Here is a 16,898-nt window from a genome sequence, read left to right on the forward strand (position 1 = left end):
CTCGGAACCAATCTTTATTTATAGTAAAAATAACCATACCTTGTCAGAACTAAATTTCCTAAGTAAACTTTATGTCGGTACCTCCTCAGAACCAACCTTTATTTACAGTAAAAACTACAATACCTGGTCAGAACTAAATTTTCTCAATAAACTTTATGTCGGTACCTCCTCGGAACCAATCTTTATTTATAGTAAAAATAACCATACCTTGTCAGAACTAAATTTCCTAAGTAAACTTTATGTCGGTACCTCCTCAGAACCAACCTTTATTTACAGTAAAAACTACAATACCTGGTCAGAACTAAATTTTCTCAATAAACTTTATGTCGGTACCTCCTCGGAACCAATCTTTATTTATAGTAAAAATAACCATACCTTGTCAGAACTAAATTTCCTAAGTAAACTTTATGTCGGTACCTCCTCAGAACCAACCTTTATTTACAGTAAAAACAACAATACCTAGTAAAAACTAATTTTTATGAGTAAACTTTATGTCGTTACCTCTTCAGAACCATCCTTGATTTACTGTAAAAACATAAGTACCTTGTCAGAACCAAATTTTCTAAGTAAACTTTATGTCGGTACCTCTTCAGAACGAACCGTTATTTACAGTAAAAACAACAATACCTGGTCAGAACTAATTTTATATGTAAACTTTACGTCGGTACCTCTGCAGAACCAACATTAATTTACAGTAAAAACATAAGTACCTTGTCAGGACCAAATTTTCTAAGTAAACTTTATGTTGGTAAATCCTCAGAACCAACCGTTATTTGCAGTAAAACAACAATAACTTGTCAGAACCAAATTTTATAACGAAGCTTTATGTCGGTACCTCCTCAGAACCAATCTTTATTTACAGTAAAAACAACAATACCTGGTCAGAACTAAATTTTCTCAATAAACTTTATGTCGGTACCTCGTCGGAACCAATCTTTATTTATAGTAAAAATAATTATACCTGGTCAGAACTAAATTTTCTCAATAAACTTTATGTCGGTACCTCCTCGGAACCAATCTTTATTTATAGTAAAAATAACCATACCTTGTCAGAACTAAATTTCCTAAGTAAACTTTATGTCGGTACCTCCTCAGAACCAACCTTTATTTACAGTAAAAACAACAATATCTAGTAAAAACTAATTTTTATGAGTAAACTTTATGTCGTTACTTCTTCAGAACCATCCTTGATTTACTGTAAAAACATAAGTACCTTGTCAGAACCAAATTTTCTAAGTAAACTTTATGTCGGTACCTCTTCAGAACGAACCGTTATTTACAGTAAAAACAACCATACCAGGTCAGAACTAAAATTTCTAAGTAAAATTTATGTTGGTACCTCCTCAGAACCAATCTTTAACTATAGTAAAAACAACCATACCTTGTCAGAACCAAATTTCCTAAGTAAACGTTACGTCGGTACCTCCTCAGAACCAACCTTCATTTACAGTTAAAAATTAACAATACCTTGTCAGAATCAAATTTTCTAAGTAACTTAATGTCGGTACCTCCTCAGAACCAACCTTAATTTACAGTAAAAACATAAGTACCCAGTCAGAACCAAATTTTATAAGTAAACTTTATGTTGGTACTTCCTCAGAACCAACCTTTATTTACAGTAAAAAAAAAACAGTACCTGGTCAGAACTAATTTTTATGAGTAAACTTTATGTCGGTACCTCCTCATAACCAACCTTAATTTACAGTAAAAACATAAGTACCTTGTCAGAACCAAATTTTATAAGTAAACTTTATGTTGGCAAATCCTCAGAACCAACCGTTATTTGCAGTAAAACAACAAAACCTTGTCAGAACAAAATTTTATAACGAAGCTTTATGTCGTTACCTCCTCAGAACCAACCTTTATTTACAGTAAAAACAACAATACCTGGTCAGAACTAAATTTTCTCAATAAACTTTATGTCGGTACTTCCACAGAACCAACCTTTATTTACAGTAAAAACAACAATACCTGGTCAGAACTAATTTTCATATGTAAACTTTACGTCGGTACCTCTTCAGAACCAACATTAATTTACAGTAAAAACATAAGTACCTTGTCAGAACCAAATGTTCTAAGTAAACTTTATGTCGGTACCTCCTCAGAACGAACCGTTATTTACAGTAAAAACAACCATACCAGGTCAGAACTAAAATTTCTAAGTAAAATTTATGTTGGTACCTCCTCAGAACCAATTTTTAACTATAGTAAAAACAACCATACCTCCTCAGAACCAACCTTCATTTACAGCTAAAAAAAACAATACCTTGTCAGAACTAAATTTCTAAGTAACTTAATGTCGGTACCTCCTCAGAACCAACCTTAATTTACAGTAAAAACATAAGTACCCTGTCAGAACCAAATTTTATAAGTAAACTTTATGTTGGTACTTCCTCAGAACCAACCTTTATTTACCATGTTTACAGTAAAAAAAAACAATACCTGGTCAGAACTAATTTTTATGAGTAAACTTTATGTCGGTACCTCCTCATAACCAACCTTAATTTACAGTAAAAACATAAGTACCTTGTCAGAACCAAATTTTATAAGTAAACTTTATGTTGGTACCTCCTCAGAACCAATCTTTATTTACAGTAAAAACAACAATACCTGGTCAGAACTAAATTTTCTCAATAAACTTTATGTCGGTACCTTCTCAGAACCAACCTTTATTTACAGTAAAAAAAACAATACCTGGTCAGAACTAAATTTTTTAAAGTAGATTTTATGTCGGTACCTCCTCAGAACCAACCGTTATTTTCAGTAAAAACAACCAAACCTGGTCAGAACTAAATTTTCTCAATAAACTTTATGTCGGTTCCTCCTCAGAACCAATCTTTATTTATATAGTAAAATCAACCATAATACCTTGTCAGAACTAAATTTCCTAAGTAAACTTTATGTCGGTACCTCCTTAGAACCAACCTTCATTTACAGTTAAAAAAAACCAATACCTTGTCAGAATCAAATTTTCTAAGTAAAATTAATGGCGGTACCTCCTCAGAACCAACCTTTATTTACAGTAAAAACAATAATAACTTGTCAGAAACAAATTTTGTAAGTAAATTTTATGTCGAAACCTTCTCAGAACAAACCGCTATTTACAGTAAAACAACAATACCAGGTCAGAACTTAATTGTATAAGTAAACTTTATGTTGGTACCTCCTCAGAACCAATCTTTATTTACAGTAAAAACAACCATACCTTGTCAGAACTGAATTTTTTAAAGTAGATTTTATGTCGGTACCTCCTCAGAACCAACTGTTATTTTCAGTAAAAACAACCAAATCTGGTCAGAACTAAATTTTCTAAGTAAACTTTATGTCGGTACGTCCTCAGAACCAACCTTCATTTACAGTTAAAAAAAATCCAATACCTTGTCAGAATCAAATTTTCTAAGTAAAATTTATGGCGGTTCCTCCTCAGAACCATCCTTTATTTACAGTTCAAAAAACAAAACCTTGTCAGAAACAAATTTCTTATTAAGTAGACTTTATGTCGGTACCTCCTCAGAACCAACCTTAATTTACAGTAAAAACAACAATACCTTGTCAGAACTAAATTTTCTAAGTAAATTTTATGTTGGTACCTCCTCATAACCACTCCTTTATTTACAGTAAAAATATTAAAATCATGTCAGAACCAAATTTTATAAGTAAACTTTATGTCGGTACTTCCTCAGAACCAACCGTTATTTACAGTGAAACAACAATACCTTGTCAGAACCAAATTTTATAACTAAGCTTTATGTCGGTACCTCCTCAAAACCAACCTTTATTTACAGTAAAAACAACCAGACCTGGTCAGAACTAAATTTTCTCAATAAACTTTATGTCGGTACCTCCTCAGAACCAACCTTTATTTAAAGTAAAAAAAACAATACCTGGTCAGAACTAATTTTCATAAGTAAACTTAATGTCGGTACCTCCTCAGAACCAACCTTAATTTACAGTTAAAACATAAGTACCATGTCAGATCCAAATTTTATAAGTAAACTTTATGTTGGTACTTCCTCAGAACCAACCTTTATTTACAGTAAATACAACAGTACCTGGTCAGAACTAATTTTTATAAGTAAACTTTATGTCGGTACCTCCTCAGAACCAACCTTAATTTACAGTAAAAACATAAGTACCTTGTGAGAACCAAATTTTCTAAGTAAACTTTATGTCGGTGCCTCCTCAGAAACAACCGTTATTTACAGTAAAAACCAAAATTTCTATGTCGACTTAATATCGTTACCTCCTCAGTACCTTGTCAGAACCAAATGTTATTAACTAATGTTTAAAGTGTAAGCTTCTCAAAACCAACTGCTATTTAAACTAAAAACAATACCTTATCAAAACCATTTTTTTTTATTTATACTTAAGATCGTTACCTTCTCGGAACAGACCGTTTGTTCCAGTAAATATAACAATACCTTTTCGGAATAATTTTCTTTCTATGCAGACTCTCTCATATACCTTTTCAGAATAACATTGAAAATCAAGAATACCTTGTCAGAACCAAAATTTCTATGTAGACTTTTGGTCGTTTCCTCCTCGGGAACAAACCGTTATTTTAAGTAAATATTTCAATACTTTTTTTGAATAGTTGTCTTTTTATGCAGAATTTAGGTAGTGACCTGCTACAACTTTTCGTTATATACAGTATAAAACAAGTATGCCTTGTCAGAACCAACATTTTTTCTCACAAATAGATAAAAGTATTCTAATCCAAGCAACTGTTTTACACATATGATCAGTATAACTAAAATTATATTTATACGTTATATCAAGGATTTGTATATACAAATCCTTGGTTATATATATATATATCGCTTCTTTTATTACCGTTTGATATATTAATGAATTATATGTTAGCTCGGCTACACAAAATGTTGTTTGAATAATTTTCATTGATTGAATAATGCACACTTTTATTGTGATTGGGGTAAAACTCAATGTCACCTATAGCTGTGGTATCCATTGACATTAAAATTTAAAAAAAATATTTTCTACTGTTAGTTCAGGGGACAACACAGAAAAGCCCCTGAAAGGAATCGGAAGAGAAGGTGAGAAGATACTGAAAGAAATTCAAAAGAAACATATTCATGAAATGAATATTTGGAAGTGACCCAATGGCAATTTGAAAAAAAATGAAATAAAAATCACTACTTTCATTTCCGGGGGCATCGCTCGCAAATTCGCAAACTGTTGAAGAATACTCGAAATCTTGTACTGAGTAAATTACAAACTATACACTACACAATACATTATACAATACAAAACAATGTGTTTGTTCCAATTAAGGTTCCCTAGGGGGCAGTGACAAAGATACAGACACTGATAGGACAAAAGGATTGTTTATATTAGTAAAATCTTAACATCAAAACTTATCTTCGTACACATTATCAAATGTGTAACGTCTCTAAAGAACTGACTTATAAATCTTTCTTTTGGTGGAGTTGGGTCACTGAGGGGATTCCTCGGGACTTTAAATATTGTTGTTGCAACTTGAAAAAAATAAATATTTGTTTTAACACGATATTGAACGGGTGTTTCATGTATCATCCGTGTCAGCTAGTGTGGGGTATAAATACATATTATGTATTTTGATAAAAATAAGAGAGCTATATCATATTGAAATTGACCTATTTAATGTTGGGGTTATCTATCTCTGATGTTTTTACATGTCTCCTGTTTTTCTAATTAACTTAAATCTATATTTGTAAAATTACAATAGTTTGTCGGCTGCTTATTTCACTTAAATACTAATTTGTAATTCATATAAAATTTTAATATATAGCTTATATAACCTCACATGGTAAAGTAATCACCACGTAAACATTTTTATTACGCCGGCTCTGTTAATACAAACAACTTTAATGTTTTCTTTCAGGGTCGTTGTTATCTGTCTTAATTTTACGGGAGTGAGATGTCAATCAAAGACATATCTGCGCAAGACTTATATTGGTTCTGAGAACGTACGCCGGTTCTGCACAAGTAATGGTTCTGGGGGAGTGCACCGCTGCCGTACCCTGATCATTTTATGAGAGGACACAACAATAAAATGGCAATTTATTACTTGCATGTAAGATTAATACATTCGGTTTCTCATCTATTATCGGCAACTAACGAGACCTGGAAAACATAAGACACGAATCTACTGTACCTGCATTTAGCCAGTAAAAAGGCCACTTTTCATTATAGAGCAAATCATTTGAAAGCTCGTCTATTGATTCTCCACGAATAGATTGAACAGATAAAAAGGCCTGAAAAAAGAAAAACAATACAGTAGAGTTTCAGACACTTTACAAGTTATATGCATTCTAATAAAGTTTGCATATCACCTTTTAATAATTCATTTCTTTTTTATGAATTCATCTTAGACAAAATAGAATATCTCTCATTTTTATTTGAATTGACGATTAAGAATATACATACCTACTGCGAGTTTTATTTACGCCATTGGTTGAATTTAAACTGACTAAAAAGTTAGTTGTTAATAAAGGCGACAATAGTTAACCGACGTTCAATTCTCGTAAATCAAAAAGAAAGAGACAAATCAATATAACAAACCGACAATGAGGGAATCGCATGAACTCCAAAAGGATCGAGACTGAATGCGTCGTAAGCAGTTCTAAACTTTTTCGTGTTCACTTATTAAAAAAAAAAACATTACACAAAATGCTCTTGATTCCGAAACGCTGGATTCATGATGACCACTATAAGAATTTTAAAAATTCGTTAAACTAATGTAACTTTTGAAAGTAACAGAACTATCTAATAATAAAATTAATGGGATTTGAAAGTTAATTTTAATTCTTACTTAACACATTCTATAGCGTAGTTGCAAATTCAACCAAAACTCAGTATGACTGAATAACATAAGTAAAAGGAAAACGTTTGGAAATGGTTACTTCGGTCATTTGCATGAACCTAATCCAAAGACAATTTTTGGCTTATCCATTGAGTGTTCTCTAAAACAGGTAAAATTCTACATTTAATGAAGATGTTATTTCAATCCTAAAACCAAGACCTCACGCAAAACAGACTCTTAAGCTCATTATAGTGCTAATTTCATATTCCATGTTTGTAAAATAATCGTTTGAAGTGACAATTTTTCTTCAATTTTAATCAATTAAACTTAACTGACTTACTAACTAAGCCTTATTCGTCGCTTCCGTAGCATATTTTTGAGGGGTATTTTTTTTCTTTTATATATGGATGCTAATCTGACATCAAACAGTCAGTGCTTTACCAATACACTTGAATTACTCAATCAACAAACCTTGATCATGCAAAAATACCGCAGTGTGAAAGATGAGAAATACAGTGTTAATAATGATACGTCCATTAAGTTGTACCAAGACTTTGCGTAACGACGTATTCCTTCTGTGAATAACTGGCTACATTCCTGGCATGCCATACCTTGTATGAGAGAGAAATATAAATATATATGTTGGATCGATATTCCAATAGCATGAGTTCGAATCCCGGCGAGGGAAGAACAAAAATTTGCTTCCGCAAATTTGCAGATTTAACATTGTTGTGCTGATATTTAGAGTAGTTATGTATATATATATATATATATATATATATATATAAAAGTCTAAATTAAAAACAACGTTCAAGCCTATGATTGCGTAGGATAAAAACCGCAATTTCTTGTTAGAGGGGTCTAAATACAGCACTAACAACATTTTTCCAAAAGACCAAAAAAGTGAAAAAGTATATTTTAACAAAACGCATTTGACTATATATATAATGATAAAACAATGCACTTCTTCACAACGATCGTGTTGATTAATAGAAATATACTGTTGTCTGCTCTATGGTCGGGTTGTTGTCTCTTTGACACATTCCCCATTTCCATTCTCAATTTCATTATAATATTTTTTTGATATAAAGTTACATAAAAATCAGAAAATGAACTTCACACTGGATAAATGTATTTTAGGTTTGCAAAAAATAATATCCGGCCTGACAGTTTTTTTTCGTGATTTTTCATACCGCAATTTTCATAGCTTGAAAAAAAATCTTTGTTAGGTAAAATATAATAAAATTCGTTAAAGTGCTTTGCTGTAAGAGGGATAAAGTATATCAGATGGGTAGTATAAAGCTCGAGAGAGAGCCTTGTTTATGTGCATACCTATGTTAAACTGCATAGTTTATTTAAATACTTGCCTATAACCCATGTTGAAATCATAAGCTGTGTAATAGTCGGAATGAGTGGTCGCATAGGAAAATCAATTCCATATAGTGTTTGGTTAGTTGAATCAAATAGCTGAATGTACTTGTCATAAATGTCCGGATACTTAGAATTAAGAGTTGTGTATTTAGAAACGGTCTTTGATGTTTCAGCTGTTGACACAATAATAAGTACAAGGAAAGCCAAAAATGACATCATATGGCAAATAAACTTAACACATGGGTATCTCAAAATACGTATACACTGAAAAATATAATAAGATATTTTCTTTATATTCATTTATGAATATTATCCGTGAATATCCACGAAAAATGAATGTATTACAATTTTATAATACACAATGCATTGAGGCTAAAGCAGATATATTGACGATTTTTAGTTATTAGGGCATTGATTCGGTCAGTATCAAAATTGTGATCTAGTCATTAGATATATCTGTCAATACTTATATAAGTCAAACAGGCATAATTGCAGGTTAAACCAACAATTGAAATAAGGAGAAAAAAGCAAGTAAAAAAATGAAACCGAAGCATGGAATTTAGCGTTCACTGTAAGAACATATGTATGCCATGCGTGTTCTATCTAAAAGTCATACTATTTTCGAAAGTAAATATTTCGAAATCCTATTTATTTACTTAATATTTTTAATAATTCTGTTTGGAAAATGGAACTTAAATCGTCACAACTCATTTCATGGAACACATCAGTAGTTTAGTAATGATTTTCAAGCGATACTGTACATGTGCAAGATTTTTTTGTATTTGAAATAATTATAAAATGTGGTGTATACTTCACCAAGACAGTAACCAAAAAACACAAGATAAAAAATTAAGGCAACAGTAGTTTATCGATGTCCAAAGCTTTTAAATCGATTAAGAAAACAAATCAGGGTTACAAACCAAAAGGGAGGGAATCGCGTGAACTCTGAAAGGAGCGAGACAGGAAGCGTCGACAATATGAGCGTCTCCTGCTATGCATGCAACATAGATTCATTTGTTGCCCTACATTCAAAAACTAAAAGAGGTGACTTAATTCTTACTCTCTTAAAGATACACCGTTACCAGTGATTCGTTATGCTTCTGGTTGCACACTTACCACTGGTTATAATTTCAGAATCGGAACATTTAAGCATACGAAGAGATACTACCGTACTGACTCACCAAATTTCTGTCCGTTTGGACTTGATGAGATCCCGATTGTTTTTATTACAATGTATGTCCGTTTTTATTTAGCTATAAGATGTTTAACAGACCTTTGAGTCCACGTGTTACCATAAATCGGCTATTATACATTTTCACAATAATTGTGCTTCTAAAATATCGACACATTGCGCTTTTTCATTCATTTTTTTTGTTTTTAGATGGTGTCAGATACACGTAACCTAAAATCGGCCAACAGGAACAATGACCATGTGACTCAATTGCAGACAAAAAAAAGAGATTTTTTTTTTCAATCACGTTTTAGTTTGAAATTGCATCTTTATTGTTGTTCATATAAAAATCTTAGATCATGTAAATATCTGTAAAAGAGGGACGAAAGATACCAGAGGGACAGTCAAACTCATAGATCGAAAACAAACTGACAACGCCATGGCCAAAAATAAAAAGACAAACAGACAAATAATAGTACAGATGACACAACATAGAAAACCAAAGACTAAGCACCAAAAACTGGGGGTGATCTCAGGTGCTCCGGAAGGGTAAGCAGATCCAGCTCCACATGTGGCACCCGTCGTGTTGCTTATGTTATAACAAATCCGGTAAATAGTCTAATTTGGTAAGTCACATTCGTGAAAAGGGAGGGTATTGTAGTTACAACATAAGGAACATATCCGATATCATCTGTGAAACGGTTATTCCATAACGGTCAACCAACTCGTGATAGCGTCCGTAAAATTTACGAAGGGATGATTTCAACTTCACCATTTGGAACTCTTGGTTTAATAGCTTCCTTGTGAGCAGCAATCCTCTATCAAGGAAATCATGATGGGAATCACAAGCCCGGGAATATCGTATCAATTGGGAGATACTCCGTATGCAGGCGCTGCTGGAATGTTGCTACATAGAAATGGAAAGTTCACAATTGGGAAGCTGAAATCATCTCTTTTGTCGTAAAGTTTTGTTTTCAACCGACCCTCATTGTCAATTTCTAGATGTAAGTCAAGATATGAGGCAGACTTAACTGTATCTGTAGTATCCTTTATCTCTAGTTCGATGGGATAGATTCGTTCAACAACATCTTCACCCAATACTATATATATACAGCCAAGATGCAAAAACAGGTTGACGAATTATGTTGTCTTGTGTCTTCCTTTTTTAAATTAATTTTTACTCAAATTAGCATGTTTAATTTGGTAAAGCGTTTTAAAAGTCAGTCTAAATAGCCCTGTTGTCAATCATGCGTAGCTAGACACATTTGCTTGTATTTGATTAAGAAGCAATCTCATTTCGTTTCTTTTCCAGCCAAAAATTCACGTAAGGTATGTAGCACTTTCAAAGTGTAAAAAATCATGACATTTTCCTGGACTACCATATTGCGAAAACCCCATGATAATGTGCAAAGGAATGTAAAATAAGCGTGCTATAAAAACATATCCCATAAAGGGTTGTAACAAATATTTTATATACAAAATTACAAGTATTTATACTTGTCTGCTAAATATCATTTATAGCTATCATCAAGCAAATTGAATGGTTGGCGTTCTGTTTCTGTGTTCGGAAATAAAAAGATACATCGACAACAAATATCCAATAAAAGCGTATTTCTAAAAGAATTAAGACAGATTTTGAGTAATGACCTATTTTATGAAATGGAAGGATACTTCGTTGTAAGTAACAGTTTTATACTTTTATTGCGTAGCCATTTAGGTATAAAAACTTTTTTGTACCAGTTTACTACTTTTAATTATTGCACTTTCAGTAAAGTTTTATCAAATTATAGTAATAAACAAGTACTATATATTAATATAATACCTTCATTATACTACACAACAGATAAACAAAACTTGTAGCACAAATCTAGTACTGTCAAATTATGGAACTAAAATAGTATTGGTGCAAAAGTACCTGTGTAATACCTACATATTTCTGAATGATCTTAAATGATAGATTACGAAACTGATAATGAAAATGTTTAATACGCTTACCTTTGCACGTGGTGCAAACAGATAAATAAGCACTAGGAACGGATATGAGATGAAAAACAACATAAACAGCAAGATACGCTTAGGCCAACCTGCACGTTCTAACACCCCAATGCCTTCATACCATGTACTGACCATTCTTTGCTGACAACTAGAATGAGCAACAAACTGAAATAGACAAGACACATATTATCGATATATAAAAAGGAAAATGGTCATAATTATAAATTAACTCTTAACAAGACTTTGAATATTCGAAATACTTAGGATTTTCTCCAAGGAAGATTACCTTAGCTGTTTTGGGGAAAAACCTATCGGACTTTTGGGTCTTCAATGTTCTACTACTTCGTACTTTATATGGCCTTTTTAACATTTTATTTCGAGCGTCACTGATTAGCCTTATGTAGACGAAACGCGCGTTTTTCTTTACCTGTGGATTCCTCAAAACTGTTTTGTTTTTAAAATTTTTAGGAAACTGTTGCAGTTAACAGGATTTTCTTCTCACAAAGTAGTTTTTGATATATGTACAGCCAAAAACTAAAGCAATGTCGCGTCCTACATAGAAAATAACAAATATCACCTGTACATCTAGATAACATAAAATGTTAACAGATATACAGAAATCGCACAAATCAAAAAAGAGATCGTTCATACGAAGGCGTTGAACAGTTTAAAAAAAGATACAGTGCACAAAAAAAAGTACGCCAAAAATTGAAGTTAAAAGATTAATGAATAGTAAATACAATATTTCAGATACCAGATATCCTTTATCAGTATCAGTTGCTCCATGTAACAAGGCTTGTAGAGAGTCCATATTTTATTCATGCACGTCATAATAACTGAATATTGCCTGAGAAGTAACATACTTCCTTTAGTTTTATAAATTTATAATCAATAATAAGTGGAGGAAAGTGTTAACCGATAAGAGGAAAAATCAGTAGAATATTAAATGTGCAAGACAACAAGAAATAAAATCTTCAAAACCCGCGAAAACATCCCAAAAAAAAAAGGTCAGAGTATATATATTACGTTTGAAAATCATTCCAAATAACCCTTTAAGAAGTAATAGTCATAGACCTGACATGCACTCCAAAAACTTTAAACGACAGTTGTTCTTTATCGGAAAAACTGTGAAGTCTTTGTTAGAAGGTCCGTTTTAGCTGAGCAAAAGATTAAGCGTTCCAGTTGAGCAAAAATTTATGAATATGCGATGAAGGTAAAAAAAATCAAAATCACCATTTTGTGAATGCCAAGTTTCAAATGAAGAATGCAGAGGCGATAGTAGTATTCTGATGTTCGAAACACGTAAATCCATTTATAATTTACAAATAAAGATAAATAAAACTGATGAAATCGCAAGAGCCAAACGGAGCGAGACCGGGTTCGTCGACAGGGAAATCTTCTACTAATATACGCATAACCCATTAATAGAATGACATATAACTAAAATCAATCGTACAATAGCAGAGAAGATCCGTTTTACCTAGATTTTTCCTCACTTCTACGGCAGCATCGCTAGCATATGCAGCCATCGTGAAATCATGTTCTTATATTCAAGCAAATAAATCTATGTCCCTCGGTCTGGAGTAAGATAAATATGTTCAGATTATCGGTCTAAAATGTTGGAGTACATTTCATTTAGTACTTGCTCATCAAACGGAACTGCAATTCATAGAAAATAAATTAGTGTGGGTTCCAATCCGAACAGTGGGTTCTTGTATTTCGCTTATCTCATTTCATTCAAATCTTCGGAAGGACGCAGAAAATGATAACAATGTGACAATATTTCAATCTATCATTGCACTGCTTTCACTGACCTTCGGATTTCTCTTTGGCTATCAATTTTATCATTTCAAAATAGTTAAATCAATAGAATCCGCACGTTTCTTACTGATGTTTATAGATAAGACAATTATTTATTACGTTACAAAAATTTTTATCGAAAAAGAGAATGTTAAAAGTACAAAAAAAAGCATGCGATTTGAAATTAGAATCATCCGACTTTACTAAACACCATCTCTAACACAGCTATCATCAGTTTGATTCTCTTAGATCTGGAGTATCTGATTATTGGATAATAATGGTCATACATTTCATTAAACTCCTTTCTTGGCATATGGCCCGAGAACACAGTTATTTCATAGTTCATTTCTTTTAGAGAATAAATGAAATGCAAACTAAAAATAATCGCAGCTGCGCTTTCTCAATAATATTTTCACGGTGTGGTGTACTACTTTGGGACAAAGAATATAAGAATTATAGAAAACTTCATCAGTTCTAACTCAAAATGGGGGCAATTCTATGTTAAGGGGGTCATGAATTTAGTTTGACAGCTTCAGACATACTAATTTTTTTTTACCTTTTTCAACTAGACCAAATCACTACTCTAATTCAAAGTTCGTGACGCAAATTATTTTACAGTTTATAATTTCATCTCCTACTTGCTAGTTGAGACATAAAACATGAGCAAATAAATTGGGAAGGCGTATGAAACAAATTTCCAAGTAATACACTAGGGACCATATTTTGACAACGAAAATCAAAGGACAATAATTGTATACCCGGGCTTTATGAGCTATTTTGTCAATATTTAAAAAAAATAATAATAATATTTACAGGTGTACTTCACTGGTGTATATTAAATATATGCTTTACTCCACTTAATCTTTCTAATGAGAACCGCTTTAGACTAAAGAAATTGATTTTTTCCATTCCCTATCATTACATTTTGACTGCGTGTGAATCAGAATAGCTGGTGGTGCTTGCATAACAGGAAACGCTTGTCGTATCGAGGCACACAGTCTCGCTCCTTTTGAATTTCATGCTATTCCCTTGGTGTTTCTTTTAATCTTCATTTAATATTCTAAATAGATTGCCGAGATTTGAACATTTATAAACTACTGTTTCCTCTAATTTGTCATCAATTAACAAGATGATCACAACGAGAAATTCATACAGCTACGGATCAAAAGGCCAAACATCGTTAGTTACAGATCTGTAGGTATTGATGAAAACATGTGTCATGTGATATATCTTTCTACCATGTGTTCCTCAATGCACAGATGTGACATTATCAACAATCTAGAAAAAAATCCGTTTAAAACCTATAGTGGTCAATATTAACTTGCAATGAGTGAGCTGTAAGCTATTGCTCCATGCTGAAGGCCTCGTTTTGATTTTGAATAGAAGAACAGCAAGGAAAGCGCGATTCCCTTGCTTAAGGTTATTCAAGTGTGTGAACATAATTTTGTGTAAAGCATTTATAAACCTTAAATCTTTTTTTCATTAACTGGTATGTCGATAGGTCTTTATCATAGTAAAAAAAAATCTTTTCATAATAGTAAAGTACAAAATTTTGTAAAGAGGGCACATGTAGTGCCGATCAGAATACTAGTAAGGATATAATGTATCTCCATACTCTATACTTACATCTAAGAAATTTATAAGATAACATGATTGGCGTTTGTATTGTTCAGAGGCAGTTTTAACTGTTCGCTGTTTTGTAAGCCCCCCTCTCTCTTCCCCCCATTTGTTTGTACAGACGTCTCCCTATTTTCAATTTTCTCATTTTTTTACTGTTTTTGTAAGTTTCCTCCTTTCTAAAACAGTCGGTTTGATTCAGTCTACTAATTGTTTTATTAATTATAACCTCAATTATAAGTGTTTGCAAAAGAGAGGCAAAAGATACCAAAGGGACATTAAAACTCATAAGTCGAAAATAAACTGACAACGCCATGGCAAAAAAGAAATGACCACCAGACAAACAACAGTACACAAAACACAACATATAGAAAACTAAAGACTGAGCAACATGAACCCCACCAAAAACTGGGGGTGATCTCAGGTGCTCCAGAAGGGTAATCAGATACTGCTCCACATGTGGCACCCGTCGTGTTGCTCATGTTTGTACAAACCCGGTGATAAGTCTAATTCGGTAGGTCACAATCGGGGGAAAGGGGACGGGGTTGCAACTTTCGGTTATTTATGACAATTTTTCACAAAACATAAATAAAACTAGAAACTGAATTCATGCTAATCAATCTTTACTTTTCCACATATGATGTTTTTGCTCGGCTCATTGTATTAACTATATACACTTAAATAATTAAAAGTTTTGGTTTCCTGGAATTACCCAAATTTTCCGCCCAAACATATGTACTTAAATTTTAATTTAAATTGTCAAATGAAAATGCCAGTGAACTTGATGACGTGTGCTATCATACAGTCAACAGTGTTTGCATTTTCGATGAGATCAGCAGAGACTGCTATAATGAAATATAATCCCAAAACGCGCACAAAGTCTCAGTTTAATTAGTGCATATAAACTATAGGATCAATCCTACAATATGTCGTAGTTTTTTTTATGTAGCAATCAATATAAATGATTACAAATATCTTGTCTGCATTTCAATTTTGGCTGAAGGACTTTTTACATTAATTTCAATTTAAAAAAAAACGAAATTATTCGTCTGATATTTATATGTTTAGTTTGAAATCAAAACGTAGGTTTATATTGAATTGGATTAAATATCTAAATATAAAATACTAGTAGTCTATTTGTTATTTGCTTTTTGTGCTTTGTGTCGGTTGGATGCGCCAAGTTTTCACAACTGATTTTTACAGTTTCTTCTTATACTGTGCTGTTGAACCACTGCTATATGTTAGGGGAGGGTTTAGCGCTACCACACATGTTTAAACCCGCCACATTCTGTATCTTGACTGTTTCAAGTCAGGAGTCTGTAGTTAAGAAGTTGTCTTGGTTGCTGTCTATCATATTCAATTTAAGTATATGGCTTGATTGGTTTTCTCTTTTGAATTCTTTTTACATTTTGTCATGTCGGTACCTTTTATAGCTTAATATAAAAGTGTGGGCTTTTTCAATGTTGAAAACTACGGCGATCTATAGATGCCCACATCTACGTCGTTTGGTGTCTGGTTGATATTTATCTGCAATCATACCACATCTTCTTATTTTTAATATTCCCTAGTGGTAAGTTCCTATGGAAATGGGACAGTTAATTATTTCCCCGGTTATGAATGATAATTTAACAATTTTGTTTTTATTTCGACATGTAATAAATTAAATCAAAGTCGATGTAACATAATTTTGCAACGCTCAATGACAATTTCTCTGAGTATTCCTTCACCAGTAACGCTTAGATCCAATGAAAGATGTACGAACACATGAGACAAGACACATAACAAAAAGGAACCTTCAGAGAAATGATAAACCATCTATGGTAAATTTTCACTGATGGAGATGACAGCTAAGTGCAATTTACTTAAGGTATTATCTATAATATCTTCACAAATTTATATATATAAACAAGTCTAAATTGAAAACTACGTTCAAACCTATGATTGCGTTGGATAAAAACCGCAATTTTTATACGTGTGCATGTAAAACAAATTTCGTTGTAGAAGGGTCTAAATACAGCACAAACAACATTTTCCAAAAGACCAAAAAAGTGAAAAAGTATATTTTAACAAAACGCATTTGACTAACAGGTCGAACAACTGATTTTCTTAAACCCTGCTGACTGCCATTGGCGATTGCCAAAT

General features: G+C 32.5%; 1 protein-coding gene across 1 annotated transcript in view; it reads right to left on the reverse strand.

The window, feature by feature from the left end:
• LOC127702121 (short transient receptor potential channel 7-like) overlaps positions 1-16,898 on the reverse strand; it is a 92,194-nt gene that overhangs the window by 61,817 nt on the left and 13,479 nt on the right. The window contains exons 4-7 of the mRNA XM_052206195.1: positions 11,340-11,504; positions 8,170-8,437; positions 7,274-7,413; positions 6,155-6,254 (exon numbers count right to left, since the gene is read on the reverse strand). Coding sequence (XP_052062155.1) covers positions 6,155-6,254; positions 7,274-7,413; positions 8,170-8,437; positions 11,340-11,504 — 673 coding nt within the window. The remainder of the gene's footprint in view (positions 1-6,154; positions 6,255-7,273; positions 7,414-8,169; positions 8,438-11,339; positions 11,505-16,898) is intronic.

The sequence above is a fragment of the Mytilus californianus genome, unplaced genomic scaffold (assembly GCF_021869535.1).
Source record: "Mytilus californianus isolate M0D057914Y unplaced genomic scaffold, xbMytCali1.0.p SCAF_5, whole genome shotgun sequence".
Classification (NCBI taxonomy): Eukaryota; Metazoa; Mollusca; class Bivalvia; order Mytilida; family Mytilidae; genus Mytilus; species Mytilus californianus.